This window comes from Ranitomeya imitator, chromosome 5 (genome assembly GCF_032444005.1).
Source record: "Ranitomeya imitator isolate aRanImi1 chromosome 5, aRanImi1.pri, whole genome shotgun sequence".
Lineage (NCBI taxonomy): Eukaryota > Metazoa > Chordata > Amphibia > Anura > Dendrobatidae > Ranitomeya > Ranitomeya imitator.
In genome coordinates, this window is record NC_091286.1 from 446,005,344 (window position 1) to 446,017,873 (window position 12,530).

The window sequence follows — 12,530 nt, forward strand, 5'->3', positions numbered from 1 at the left end:
AAGGTGAACGGATGGACTCTACATGCCTGGTTCCCACAGTGAAGCATGGAGGAGGAGGTGTGATGGTGTGGGGGGGGCTTTGCTGGTGACACTGTTGGGGATTTATTCAAAATTGAAGGCATGCTGAGCCAGCATGGCTACCACAGCATCTTGCAGCGGCATGCTATTCCATCCGGTTTGCGTTTATTTGGACCATCATTTATTTTTCAACAGGACAATGACCCCAAACACACCTCCAGGCTGTGTAAGGGCTATCTGACCAAGAAGGAGAGTGATGGGGTGCTATGCCAGATGACCTGGCCTCCACAGTCACCAGACCTGAACCCAATCGAGATGGTTTGGGGTGAGCTGGACCGCAGAGTGAAGGCAAAAGGGCCAACAGGTGCTAAGCATCTCTGGGAACTCCTTCAAGATTGTTGGAAGACCATTCCTGGTGACTACCTCTTGAAGCTCATCAAGAGAATGCCAAGAGTGTGCAAAGCAGTCATCAAAGCAAAAGGTGGCTACTTTGAAGAACCTAGAATATAAGACATAATTTCAGTTGTTTCCCACTTTTTTGTTAAGTATATAATTCCACATGTGTTAATTCATAGTTTTGATGCCTTCAGTGTGAATGTACAATTTTCATAGTTATGAAAACATAGAAAAATCTTTTAATGAGAATGTGTGTTCAAACTTTTGGTCTGTACTGTACTCTGATGCCTGGTTTCTGCCTGTGTGCGGATTCCACTTGATTCAAAAAGTAGTGTAGCGAGCGCGAGGTTTCAGTGAGAAGAGGGCAATGAGCACATGCCATCTGCTCACTGCAATGCCCCACCTGATCACTAAAGCTGATGAAGCAGTGGCCAAAGACAGGTAAGAAACAGGAGTCCCACTAACATCGGAGTGCACTGCTGTGCTCAAGTGTCAGAACGCAAGCACAGACAGCGTTTGCTCATCAACGGAGCACTGTCGATCAAGGGACTGACTTTTATATGCGAATAACAGGGTGCAATGGTGCGAAAAGAGTTTGGACATGCCAAGGGTGCACCAAAGCCCCCCCATTTGCATATTGAATAAAATTTGATTTTTTGGTAAATAAAACTGCATACGTCTAGTATGATTTTAGAAGGTTTTTTTCTTTTGGCCATTTTGGGAGTGAGACTTTAACAGCTCTCTACAATTCAACAAACACTTCATCCAAAAGCTAAAAACAGTATTCAGTGGCCTTCAGCACGAGCAACGTCTTACGTATTGGGCAGGACTGACCACGTGAGGCTTTCTCCCACCAGGTTCTCTTTACTGCTCTGCTGAGAACATGAAGTGATATAACAGGAAATTCACACCAGTCCTTTCCCTGCTGCTGACTGCCGCCATAAGACAAGCTCTGCAGTAGGGATTAAGAAAGGTGCCAGGGGTCATAACTAATGCTCTTGTGTTGATGAATTTTATACATTTGTTTTTTTTGTATTTTTAACAACAAGAATGGTGCAGACTGGAGTAACATTCATGCTGCCAAAATAGAATAGCTCCTGGCTACCCCCAGAGAACTGAATCTGTTACTTACTGTCCCAAAGTTCAGTGCTGTCTCTGCAATGTTCTTCCTCTACTGTGTACAGACTACAATGGTAGCATCACGTCTACAGAGCTGCAGCTAATCAATAAGCTCAGAATCTCCTGCCATCTAAATCAGAAGAGCCGCTGAGCCCCGTGAGCGGAAGCAGCGTTAGTAACGTGACATCGAGCTGTAGCCTGCACACAATCACTGGAGCAGCGGTGCAGACAGTGCTGAATTTGGGGAAGGAGAGTAACAATCATTTCATTATTTTCGTACACTCATGAAGAATTACATTAAAAAAGTTGAAAGCGGAAAACTTCTTACAGCTATTATAGGGAGAAATACATTCACAAGAAAAGTGATAATCATTCTCTTGCCTGCAGCAAACTCTGTTCCTGCCAACTCTGCTGTAGCAAGAAAATCATCAATAGAGCTTTGTTCTGTCACAGACTGCAGGTTCAGCCGTCCCCAGTCATAGCCATCATTGAGTTCACTTGTGTGCAGCTGCAAGCAAGAATTAGAGAACAGAAGGGTTAACAAAGAACTAATGTTTCCTGAGAATTAGAAGATCTTAAAAGAAGATTGTAGGCAAGACAGAATATCATGCCCAGCGCAGGGCAGAAAGGGGGCGAGAAAAGATAATCTCTGTGTCACACTCCGCTTCCTCATGGCGGAATCTAGCAGCAGCTTATTCCCTACTAGCCACCCTGGCGATCGCCTGTGGCAGACGCCCATGGAGGCAGACACCCGCGGTCGTAGAAGCCCGTGGTGGCAGATGCCCGCGGTGGTAGGCGCCCATGGTGGCAGTTGCCCGTGGTGGTAGACCCCCATGGTGGCAGATGCCCACGGTGGCAGACGCCCGCGGTGGCAGACGCCCGCGGTAGCAGACGCCCAAGGTGGCAGACGCCCGATGTGGTAGACGCCCGTGGTGGCAGATGCTCACAGTGGCAGCTCTTCTGCATGAACACTGGGATGATCGATCACAAGAGTAGGGAGAAAAGCCATCATCCTGGCGAGCTCTGCAGTGTGGTCCTGTCTGACATCAGTGTGTTCTCTGTTATAGGGAGAGCAGGAGAAGACACAATAATGGCCTCCCTGCTCCTCTGCATGGAACCAGGTGACAGGGCACTGATCATTCATGTGTCACCCTGTGCTGCCAGCTGGGCATGTGCACTGAGGAGGATGGCACCCTGACAAATCCAGTGCTTCCCAGACATGACCATGGGTGCTGCCCTAGTGCCCACGTCCAGCAGTGTAAGCTCGGGAGGGGACAGAGATGGCGGCGGAGTGCACTCACCCACGAGTCTTTAGCTCGCAGCCCCCGCTGGCTCTGTGCTCGGTCCTTCATCAGAGCTCTCCCCAGCCCGCTTGTCGCCTTCTTTTTCCCCATGACATCCACATGCGATCTACAGAGGAAACTACAATAGGAAAATGTGGTCACACACACAGGAACCAGCTGTGGTGTCACATGGAAACAGCTCCCCTCGTGCCGGCACAAAGGTTCCGCACCGCTCGGGAGCACTCAGCACAGTGCAAGGGGCGCTGACAAGTAGGGAGGGCTGTGTGCTTATAATGGCAGAAAGGGGTTAACCCTGCTGTTGTCTTCGGTCTGGGGTGTTCAAGATGCGGTTCTGAAACTTGTGGTTGATTGACTTAAGTGAGGATGGGTCGGTCGGCCACGGGTTTCAGAGCCGCATCTTGAATATTTTAAAGAATATTGAAGTTCAAGGTCGGTCGTTTTTGACTGAAGACAACAGCAGGGTTAAAAGGATCTGTCACCAGGTTTTGCTACCCCATCTGAGAGCAGCAATGTAACACTTACTGGGCTTCTACCTGCAGTTTTTATAACACAGTAGTTTTCTCTGTTGCAGATCTACCAGTTCTCTAAATCCTGAGCTCTGTGTAACACACACCACTGACTCACAGCTTTTGTGTACACTGCATAGGCAGAAAGTTGACAATTGGTGGGACAGAGCTATACTGAGCTCATGAATATGAAAGACTACATGACAGCAGATTTACTAGTGATCTAGTGATAAAATCACTTTTATGAAAAGGAGATGATCACAACTACACTAAGAAGCCCAATAAGTGAGACATCGCTGGAATCTGTGTCTCTGTGCGTTTTGTGTGAACTGTTTTCATCTGGTTCCGCTTCTGGCCATTTTCTTCCCTGATGAGAATATGATGGCCGTGTAAACCTACTAGACGGTTTGCAGGATGTATTATCTGACTGTAGGAGTTTTATTTTAACTCCAGGGTTATCTAATGAGAGATATCATCTTTATAATGGGTGTTTGATAAAGGTAATGGGGTTTGGGGATTTGCCAAGTGATTTGGTGTGCGTTCACTTACTATCTGAGCGCTTTATGGTCAGTTTATTTGTGAGAACCCTTGGGCTAATCTAATTTGAGCTAGTGGTAGTTGCCAGTGGTTCTATGGTCCAGATGGATCACTGGTAGGAAATGGGGGCACTAAAAGAATGAAGTATAGGCTTACTTTGGGGTACCTTGCTATAGTTTTATCGTATGTAGTTGCCTTATATGTGTGCTGAGGCTGTGGGTCAATATGCCTATATATATGATTAGTGTGCAGGCCCACTGTGCCTACTGTATTGTGCAGCGTGTAGTCATGACGACTAAATATCAGAGACATTGTTCTTGCGTATGGCTGCATGTTCTACGAGGTCCTTCTGACCAGGAGTGCGTGCGCAGTGCAGTCCCGGGACCCGGCGATTTAGTACACGGCGCCTGCGCTGTTTGCTAGTGTCTTCAATAAAATGGCGGCCGGCAGCGCATGCGCAGTGCCGTCTAATGAGAAATGGACCTCTAGGGTCTAGGAGTGGCGCGTGCGCAATACGAGGACGCCAGGGAAACACAAGAGTTATGGCGGAGATGGCATACAGCTGCACTTTTTAACGTACAGGTACCGATTCCAACTGGGGAATAGGGTAACAGTTTTTACATCTAAGCATCATCTAGCCCCCCTCCCCTTTGATTGTTTATCTTAAGGGGCGGTGGCTATTTAATGGTGGTTTCGGCAGTGTTATCCCCATGCCTACAACCAGGCACAGCACCTATCTCTGATGTGTCCTTAGCACACGGATTCTGACTTACCCATACGCCTCCTGAGGAACCATATCATGGGGGGGAAACGCGTAGAGGCGAGACCTGAACACAGATAAGTGTATCTGGTCTTTTAATTGTTTGTTTTTTGGTATTTTACTATTTGCACATTTATAATTGGGGCACCGTTTTAATGTTTATATACTAGTTTAATTGTGCCCTAGGTAGTATTGTATCTCTCTATCATCTGAGTCAGTGTGGTGGCTATAAGCATCTATTATCTATACATAACTTTACCTGGGGGAGGTCATTGTTATACCTTACTTCGTGGCTGTTGATATCTGTTAAGGACTCTGGTGTGCTTTAACAATTATACTATCTCAGACTATTGTGTGCTTGTGGCATTTGGTGGTTGATTATTATCTGACCGAGTAATAGGGGTAGTCTGGTAAGGCACACCATTGTAGCTCCCTAGACACCTATTTATCTATAGGATCTCCATTTTATAGGGATCGTTTAAGGGTCAGTAGGGACAGCCGCCGAGGAGCGGGGGCGCCACTTTGCGTTCAAGAGGGTGCCAACCTCCGCTGACAGGCAGGTACTACCAGGTAGGTTTTTTGTGAGGGTGTAATAGCCATTCAGTAGGAGAGCTAGATATTTATATATCTGTAGGGCTTGGTACGGTCAGATTGGGCTTTCCTAACTTAGAGTTTGCTGGTGATTTACTATCTGGTTTTTTGGTGGTAGATGCTATCTGGTGTGTTTGGGTGCTATATATTTGGTATGCAATAGCATTACTAGCATTGGCATCCCCACATTATTATAGGGACTTGTAGGGCTTTTAGGGGTAGCCGTCGACGAGCGGGGGCGCCATATTGCGTTCAAGAGGGTGCCAACCTCCGCTGACAGGCAGGGAATAATCAGGGACGTATAGGGTTTTCTATCCCGCTCCCACCCGTTTGCCCTTTAACCAATAGGCCAGATTTTTATTTTTATTTACCCATTCCCTGACTTCAGGGATTTTGGGCGTTGTGCTAGTTTTTAATCCCATTTTGGTGTTTTTGGTATTTGAAATAAAGTTATTGTTTATATTAGTTTTTGGAATTAATCTGTGTCTCTGTGCCTCAAATTTGGTAGCAAAAACTGGGTGACATTTCTCAAATTTGGGGTACAAGTACACAGTCACTATGTTACTGAACACTTGTGAATCCTCAGTGCGCACGCTGCCAAGATTCTACCTGGCGCCAGCAGCGGGCGGGTGCGTAACTGCAAGTATTTTCACATGAGGAGACATGTGCGGCCTTGATCAAGACAAGTGAACAATATATCTGTTCAAAACGTCTGTTTTTATTATACATTTTGGGCACATACATATGGAAATGTTTAGTTACATGATCAATTCATTTGACTCAGTTTGTAATTTTCCTGAAAAGCATTCATTTCATCTATCAGTTTGTGTAAGGAAGAAGATCGGACCATCCTGGATTGGGTACACCGTGACGGTGGTGGGTTGGCGCCTACGCTTTTTTTTTAATCAAAGGAGATGTTTACCAAGTACCCCATGTTTATATGCCCCATTGCTTTTTCTTATAGCAGGGTATACCTTAATTTTGTTTCTAAGGTTTTGTTTGTTTAATGGCCAGTGTGAACATTCTCCTATTTTGCATGCATACCAACTTATACTCGTTCATTTTTGGGGGTTAAGTTGACCTGTTCTAAATAGACATGTGATTATACTAGTGATGAGTGAGTGTGGTCGGATATCGTGTTATCCCATCATGCTCGGGCAATATGTTGGAGTCCCCCCGGCTGGATGATCCACAGCTGTTGGCGGGAATCTGGGAACTGCTTGTTTGTTAGACAGCCACAGCACACGCGGTGATTGCGTAACAGTTGCGAATCATGCAGCCGCGGGACTCCAACATATTATTCAAGCAAGCCCTAGATACTCGGATAACACGATATCGAAGCACGCGCGCTCAAAACTAGTGATCAGCGAATTTGGTCAGAAAACGATCGCCAAATATAAATTCAGCATGAATATGGCACATTCGGATTTGTGATCGGAAACCTGAGTAAAATTTAATAAAATCCGTAACATTTGGTAAAAGTGCGGGAAAATATTTGCGTTGCCACAAAAATATTTTCAGCCCTTTAGCAATAGTAATGGTGATGTATCATGAGCGTTTGGCATGTGTTTGATGAGGGGAGGGGGTTTGCTTGGAAGCACAGCAGTCTTTTTTGTTTTTCCTAACTTTATGTGTGCACATTGCGGCTAACCAATCAGGGAGCGGGAAACACCCACAATGTCCTGACACAACAGCTTGTGTCATTGGCTGCTTTAATCACATGTCCCTCTCCATATAAATAACAGGCATCTTGTTTTAGCGCCATTTTCACACTGTAACAGTGCAGAGAGGCTGCTCCTGATGCTGCCAGCAAGATTTCAGCTAGTTAGGCGGTTGTATATTAGTCAGATAGCGTAGCTAGTGTCCAATGTGGCTGTAAAATTTACCTTCTGGAATTTTTTTTGGTTGTTGTGGCGTTACTGAAGTTCTCAGACAAAGCCAGCAGAGCACGTGTCCTACAAGTGTGTTATGCACTGCTTCTATAGTGCTGCATGCACGAGTATAGCATTCTAATTCATATTTTTTTCACTAGCTAAATGTGAAAAAGCCTGCTGTATCCCACATTTTAGCTAGATAGGTGGTTGCTAGTGTTGTGCATTCCGATACTGCAAATATTGGGTATCGGCCGATATTCGCTGTATCGGAATTACGATATTGAGTTCCGATACATTTGCGATATCGGATACCGGAATCGGAAGTTCCTATAGTGCAATGATGCACTATAATGGAGTGTGGGCGATGCGTGGGCGGAGACTACGTGTGTGTGTGGGGGCGGGGTCTGTGCGGGCGGGGTCTGTGCATGACCGTGGGGCTCTGTGCGTGCCTGTCAGGGGTCTGTGCCGGCCTGCCGGGGGTCTGTGCGTGCCTGCCGGAGATCTGTGCGGGCCTGCCGGGGATCTGTGCGGCCTGCCAGGGCTCTATACAGGCTGCTGGGGCTCTGTGCAGCCTGCCGGGGCTCTATGCGGGCTGCCGGGGCTCTGTGCGTGTGTGCAGGCATCGTCCGATGGGACTTGTAGTGCCTGCTACACTGACAGTGATTGACACATTAGCCAATGATGGGACAGTAGTAGTCCCATCATCCGGCTAATGTGTTGAATGAAAAAAAAAACAAAAACATACTTTACTACATACATACTACATACAATACATTACATACAATACATACATATAGACATACAGTACATTAAACATAGAGTACATACTCACCATTACTTGTCACTTTGTTCCCCGAAGCCAATGTCATCTGTAAAAAAGATTAAAATAACAAACAACCAATATACTCCCTGTCCGCAGAAATCCACGACGATCTCCCGTGGAGAACTGTTGCGAATTCAGCTTTTGGGCTCCCTCCGGTGGTTGTAGAGGGTAATGCAGTTGTGTCTGGATTGCAGGAGTGGACATGTGTTTCTACTAATTGCAGGAAGGACTGGGGTATATAGCTTTGCAGGATCCTTTAATCAGTGCCAGTTGTCCATTGCTCTTGAAGGATTCACTTCCCTGCTGGTCTCTCCAGTTTGCTGTGTTTTTCTACTAAGATAAGTCCTGGCTTTGTTTTTTCTGTCCACCTGCAGTGGACCTTATAGTTCTGTGCATTTTCATTTTTTTGTCTTGTCCAGCTTGGTCTGTGAAGGATTTTTTGCAGCCTAGCTATTTCTCTGGAGATGCAGATATACCCCCCATGTCTTTAGTCAGATGTGGTGGATATTTTCTAGTGTTTTTGTACTGACCGCATAGTACTCTGTTCTATTCTTTCTTTTCAGCTAGTATGGCCTCCTATGCTAAAATCTGATTTCATATCTGCGTATGTTTTTTCCCTCTCCTCTCACAGTCAATATTTGTGGGGGGCTATCTATCCATTGGGGATTTTCTCTGAGGCAAGATAGGTTTCCTGTTTCTGTCTTTAGGGGTAGTTAGATCTTAGGCTGTGCCGAGGGGTCTAAGGAGAGTTAGGTACCCCCCACGGCTGCTTTTAGTTGCGCTGCTAGGTTCAGGGTTTGCGGTCAGTACAGGGACCACCTTCTCCAGAGTACGTCTCATGCTGCTCCAAGGCCACCAGATCATAACAGTACAACTGGCCAACAATGAGTTAATTGCATCTCAGAAGAAGGGTGGAAAGATTTTGAGCCATTTTTTTTTCCTCAGCTTGTTTGGTCTGTTCCTTCCTCTTTACCTCTGGGTGGCTACGGAGTCTAGTATTAACATGAATCTTCAGGAGTTAGTTTCTCGAGTGGATCAGCTTGCTGCTAGGGTACAGGGGATTTCAGATTTCATTGTTCAGACTCCTGCCTTAAAGCCTAAGAGTCCCACTCCTGATTTATTCTTTGGTGACAGATCCAAATTTTTGAGTTTCAAAAATAACTGTAAACTGTTTTTTGCATTAAGACCCCGGTCTTCTGGTGATCCTATTCAGCAGGTTAAAATCATCATATCTCTGCTGCGTGGTGACCCACAGGATTGGGCATTTTCCCTGGAATCTGGCAATCCTGCTTTGCTTAATGTTGATTCGTTCTTTCAGGCATTGGGGTTGTTGTATGATGAGCCTAATTCTGTGGATCAGGCTGAGAAAATTTTGTTAGCCCTGTGTCAAGGTCAAGAAGCGGCAGAATCGTATTGCCAGAAATTTAGAAAATGGTCTGTACTGACTAAATGGAATGAGGATGCCTTGGCGGCAATTTTCAGAAAGGGTCTTTCTGAATCCGTTAAAGACGTTATGGTGGGGTTTCCCACGCCTGCTGTTCTGAGTGATTCTATGTCTCTGGCCATTCAGATTGAGCGGCGCTTGCGCGAGCGCAGAGTTGTGCACACTGTGGCGTTGCCCTCTGAGCGGAGCCCTGAGCCTATGCAGTGTGACAGGATTTTGTCTAGAGCTAAACGTCAAACATTCCGGCATCAGAATAGGTTGTGTTTTTACTGCGGCGATTCTGCTCATGTTATTTCTGATTACCCTAGGTGTACTAAGAGAATCGCTAGTTCTGTTGCCATCAGTACTATACAACCAAAATTTCTGTTATCTGTGACCTTGATCTGCTCATTATCATCATTTTCTGTCATGGCATTTGTGGATTCAGGCGCCGCTCTGAACTTAATGGACTTAGAATTTGCCAGACGTTGTGGTTTTCCCTTGCAGCCTTTTCAGAACCCTATTCCTTTGAGGGGCATTGATGCTACACCGTTGGCTAAAAATAAACCTCAGTTTTGGACACAGCTGACCATGCGCATGGCGCCAGCCCATCAGGAAGATTGTCGTTTTCTGGTGTTGCATAATTTGCATGATGATATTGTGCTGGGTTTTCCATGGTTACAGCTACATAATCCGGTGTTACACTGGAAATCCATGTCTGTGACTAGTTGGGGTTGTCAGGGGGTTCATGATCAGGTTCCTTTGATGTCAATTTCCTCTTCCCTCTCTGCTGAAGTTCCTGAGTTTTTGTCAGACTTTCAGGATGTATTCAATGAGCCCAAGTCCAGTTCCCTTCCACCGCATAGGGACTGTGATTGTGCTATTGACTTGATTCCAGGTTGTAAGTTCCCTAAGGGTCGACTTTTCAACCTGTCTGTGCCTGAACATGCCGCCATGCGGAGCTATATTAAGGAGTCTTTGGAGAAAGGGCATATTCGGCCATCTTTTTCACCGTTGGGAGCGGGGTTCTTTTTTGTTGCCAAGAAGGATGGATCCTTGAGACCCTGTATTGATTATCGCCTCTTGAATAAGATCACGGTTAAATTTCAATATCCCTTGCCTTTGCTTACTGATTTGTTTGCTAGGATTAAGGGGTCTAGCTGGTTTACTAAGATTGACCTTCGAGGGGCATATAATCTTATTCGTATCAAGCAGTGTGACGAATGGAAAACTGCATTTAATACGCCCGAAGGCCATTTTGAATACCTTGTGATGCCATTCGGACTCTCTAATGCCCCATCTGTGTTCCAATCCATCATGCATGATATCTTTCGGAGTTATCTTGATAAATTCATGGTTGTATATTTGGATGATATTTTGATATTTTCCAATGATTGGGAGTCTCATGTGAAACAGGTCAGGATGGTATTTCAGATCCTCCGTAATAATGTTTTGTTTGTGAAGGGGTCAAAGTGCCTCTTTGGAGTGCAGAAGGTTTCTTTTTTGGGTTTCATTTTTTCTCCCTCATCTATAGAAATGGATCCGATTAAGGTTCAGGCCATTCATGATTGGATTCAGCCCACATCTGTGAAGAGCCTTCAGAAATTCTTGGGCTTTGCTAATTTTTATCGTCGTTTCATTGCCAACTTCTCCAGTGTGGTTAAACCTCTAACCGATTTGACCAAGAAAGGCGCTGATGTGACGAATTGGTCCTCCGCAGCTTTTTCTGCCTTTCAGGAGCTTAAACGCCGATTTACTTCTGCCCCTGTGTTGCGTCAGCCAGATGTTTCTCTTCCATTTCAGGTTGAGGTTGACGCGTCTGAGATTGGGGCAGGGGCCGTTTTGTCTCAGAGGAATTTTGATGGTTCCTTGATGAAACCGTGTGCCTTCTTTTCTCGGAAGTTTTCGCCTGCAGAACGCAATTATGATGTCGGCAATTGGGAGTTGTTGGCTATGAAGTGGGCATTTGAGGAGTGGCGACATTGGCTTGAGGGGGCCAAGCACCGTATTGTGGTCCTGACCGATCATAAGAATCTGATTTACCTCGAGTCTGCCAAACGGCTGAATCCTAGACAGGCTCGATGGTCCCTGTTTTTCTCCCGTTTTGATTTTGTGGTCTCGTACATTCCTGGTACTAAGAATGTTAAGGCGGATGCCCTCTCTAGGAGTTTTTTTCCTGATTCCCCTGGGGTTCTTGAGCCGGTCGGCATTTTGAAGGAAGGGGTGATTCTTTCTGCCATCTCCCCTGATTTGCGACGGGTTCTTCAGGAGTTTTAGGCTGATAAGCCTGAGCGCTGTCCTGTGGGGAAACTGTTTGTTCCTGATAGATGGACTACTAAAGTGATTTCTGAGGTTCATTGTTCTGTGTTGGCTGGCCATCCTGGGATTTTTGGTACCAGAGATTTGGTTAGTATGTCCTTTTGGTGGCCTTCTTTGTCACGGGATGTGCGTTCTTTTGTGCAGTCCTGTGGGATTTGTGCGCGGGCTAAGCCTTGCTGTTCCCGCGCTAGTGGGTTGCTTTTGCCATTACCGGTCCCCCGAGAGGCCCTGGACACATATTTCTATGGATTTTATTTCTGATCTTCCTGTTTCCCAAAGAATGTCGGTTATCTGGGTTGTCTGTGACCGATTTTCTAAGATGGTTCATTTGGTGCCTTTGCCTAAATTGCCTTCTTCTTCTGATTTGGTTCCATTGTTTTTTCAGCATGTGGTGCGTTTGCATGGTATTCTGGAGAATATTGTGTCTGACAGAGGTTCCCAGTTTGTTTCTAGGTTTTGGCGGGCCTTTTGTGCCAAGCTGGGCATTGATTTGTCTTTTTCTTCTGCATTTCATCCTCAGACAAATGGCCAGACTGAGCGAACTAATCAGACCTTGGAGACCTATTTGAGATGCTTTGTGTCTGCTGATCAGGATGATTGGGTGGCTTTTTTGCCATTGGCCGAGTTTGCCCTTAATAATCGGGCTAGTTCGGCTACTTTGGTTTCGCCTTTTTTTTGTAATTTTGGTTTTCATCCTCGTTTTTCTTCTGGGCAGGTTGAGCCTTCTGACCTTCCTGGTGTGGATTCTGTGGTCGACAGGTTGCAGCAGATTTGGGCTTATGTGGTGGACAATTTGGTGCTGTATCAGGAGGAGGCTCAACGTTTTGCTAATCGTCATCGGTGTGTTGGTTCCCGGCTTC

At 45.9% G+C, this 12,530-nt stretch overlaps 1 protein-coding gene and 1 long non-coding RNA gene across 3 annotated transcripts in view; one reads left to right on the forward strand and one right to left on the reverse strand.

Moving 5' to 3' along the window:
- Nucleotides 1-2,999, reverse strand: part of LSG1 (large 60S subunit nuclear export GTPase 1) — a 30,651-nt gene extending 27,652 nt beyond the window's left edge. Inside the window, exons 1-2 of one of the 2 annotated variants that reach the window (XM_069727182.1) lie at nt 2,835-2,999; nt 1,915-2,041 (exon numbers count right to left, since the gene is read on the reverse strand). In XM_069727182.1, coding sequence (XP_069583283.1) covers nt 1,915-2,041; nt 2,835-2,927 — 220 coding nt within the window. In that variant the 5' untranslated portion in view covers nt 2,928-2,999. The remainder of the gene's footprint in view (nt 1-1,914; nt 2,042-2,834) is intronic. The other variant, XM_069727183.1, reaches the window with a different exon arrangement.
- A 1,399-nt stretch (nt 3,000-4,398) lies between these two features.
- LOC138638139 (uncharacterized) overlaps nt 4,399-12,530 on the forward strand; it is a 122,255-nt gene continuing 114,123 nt past the window's right edge. The window contains exon 1 of the long non-coding RNA XR_011312454.1: nt 4,399-4,462. This is a non-coding gene — a long non-coding RNA (uncharacterized lncRNA). The remainder of the gene's footprint in view (nt 4,463-12,530) is intronic.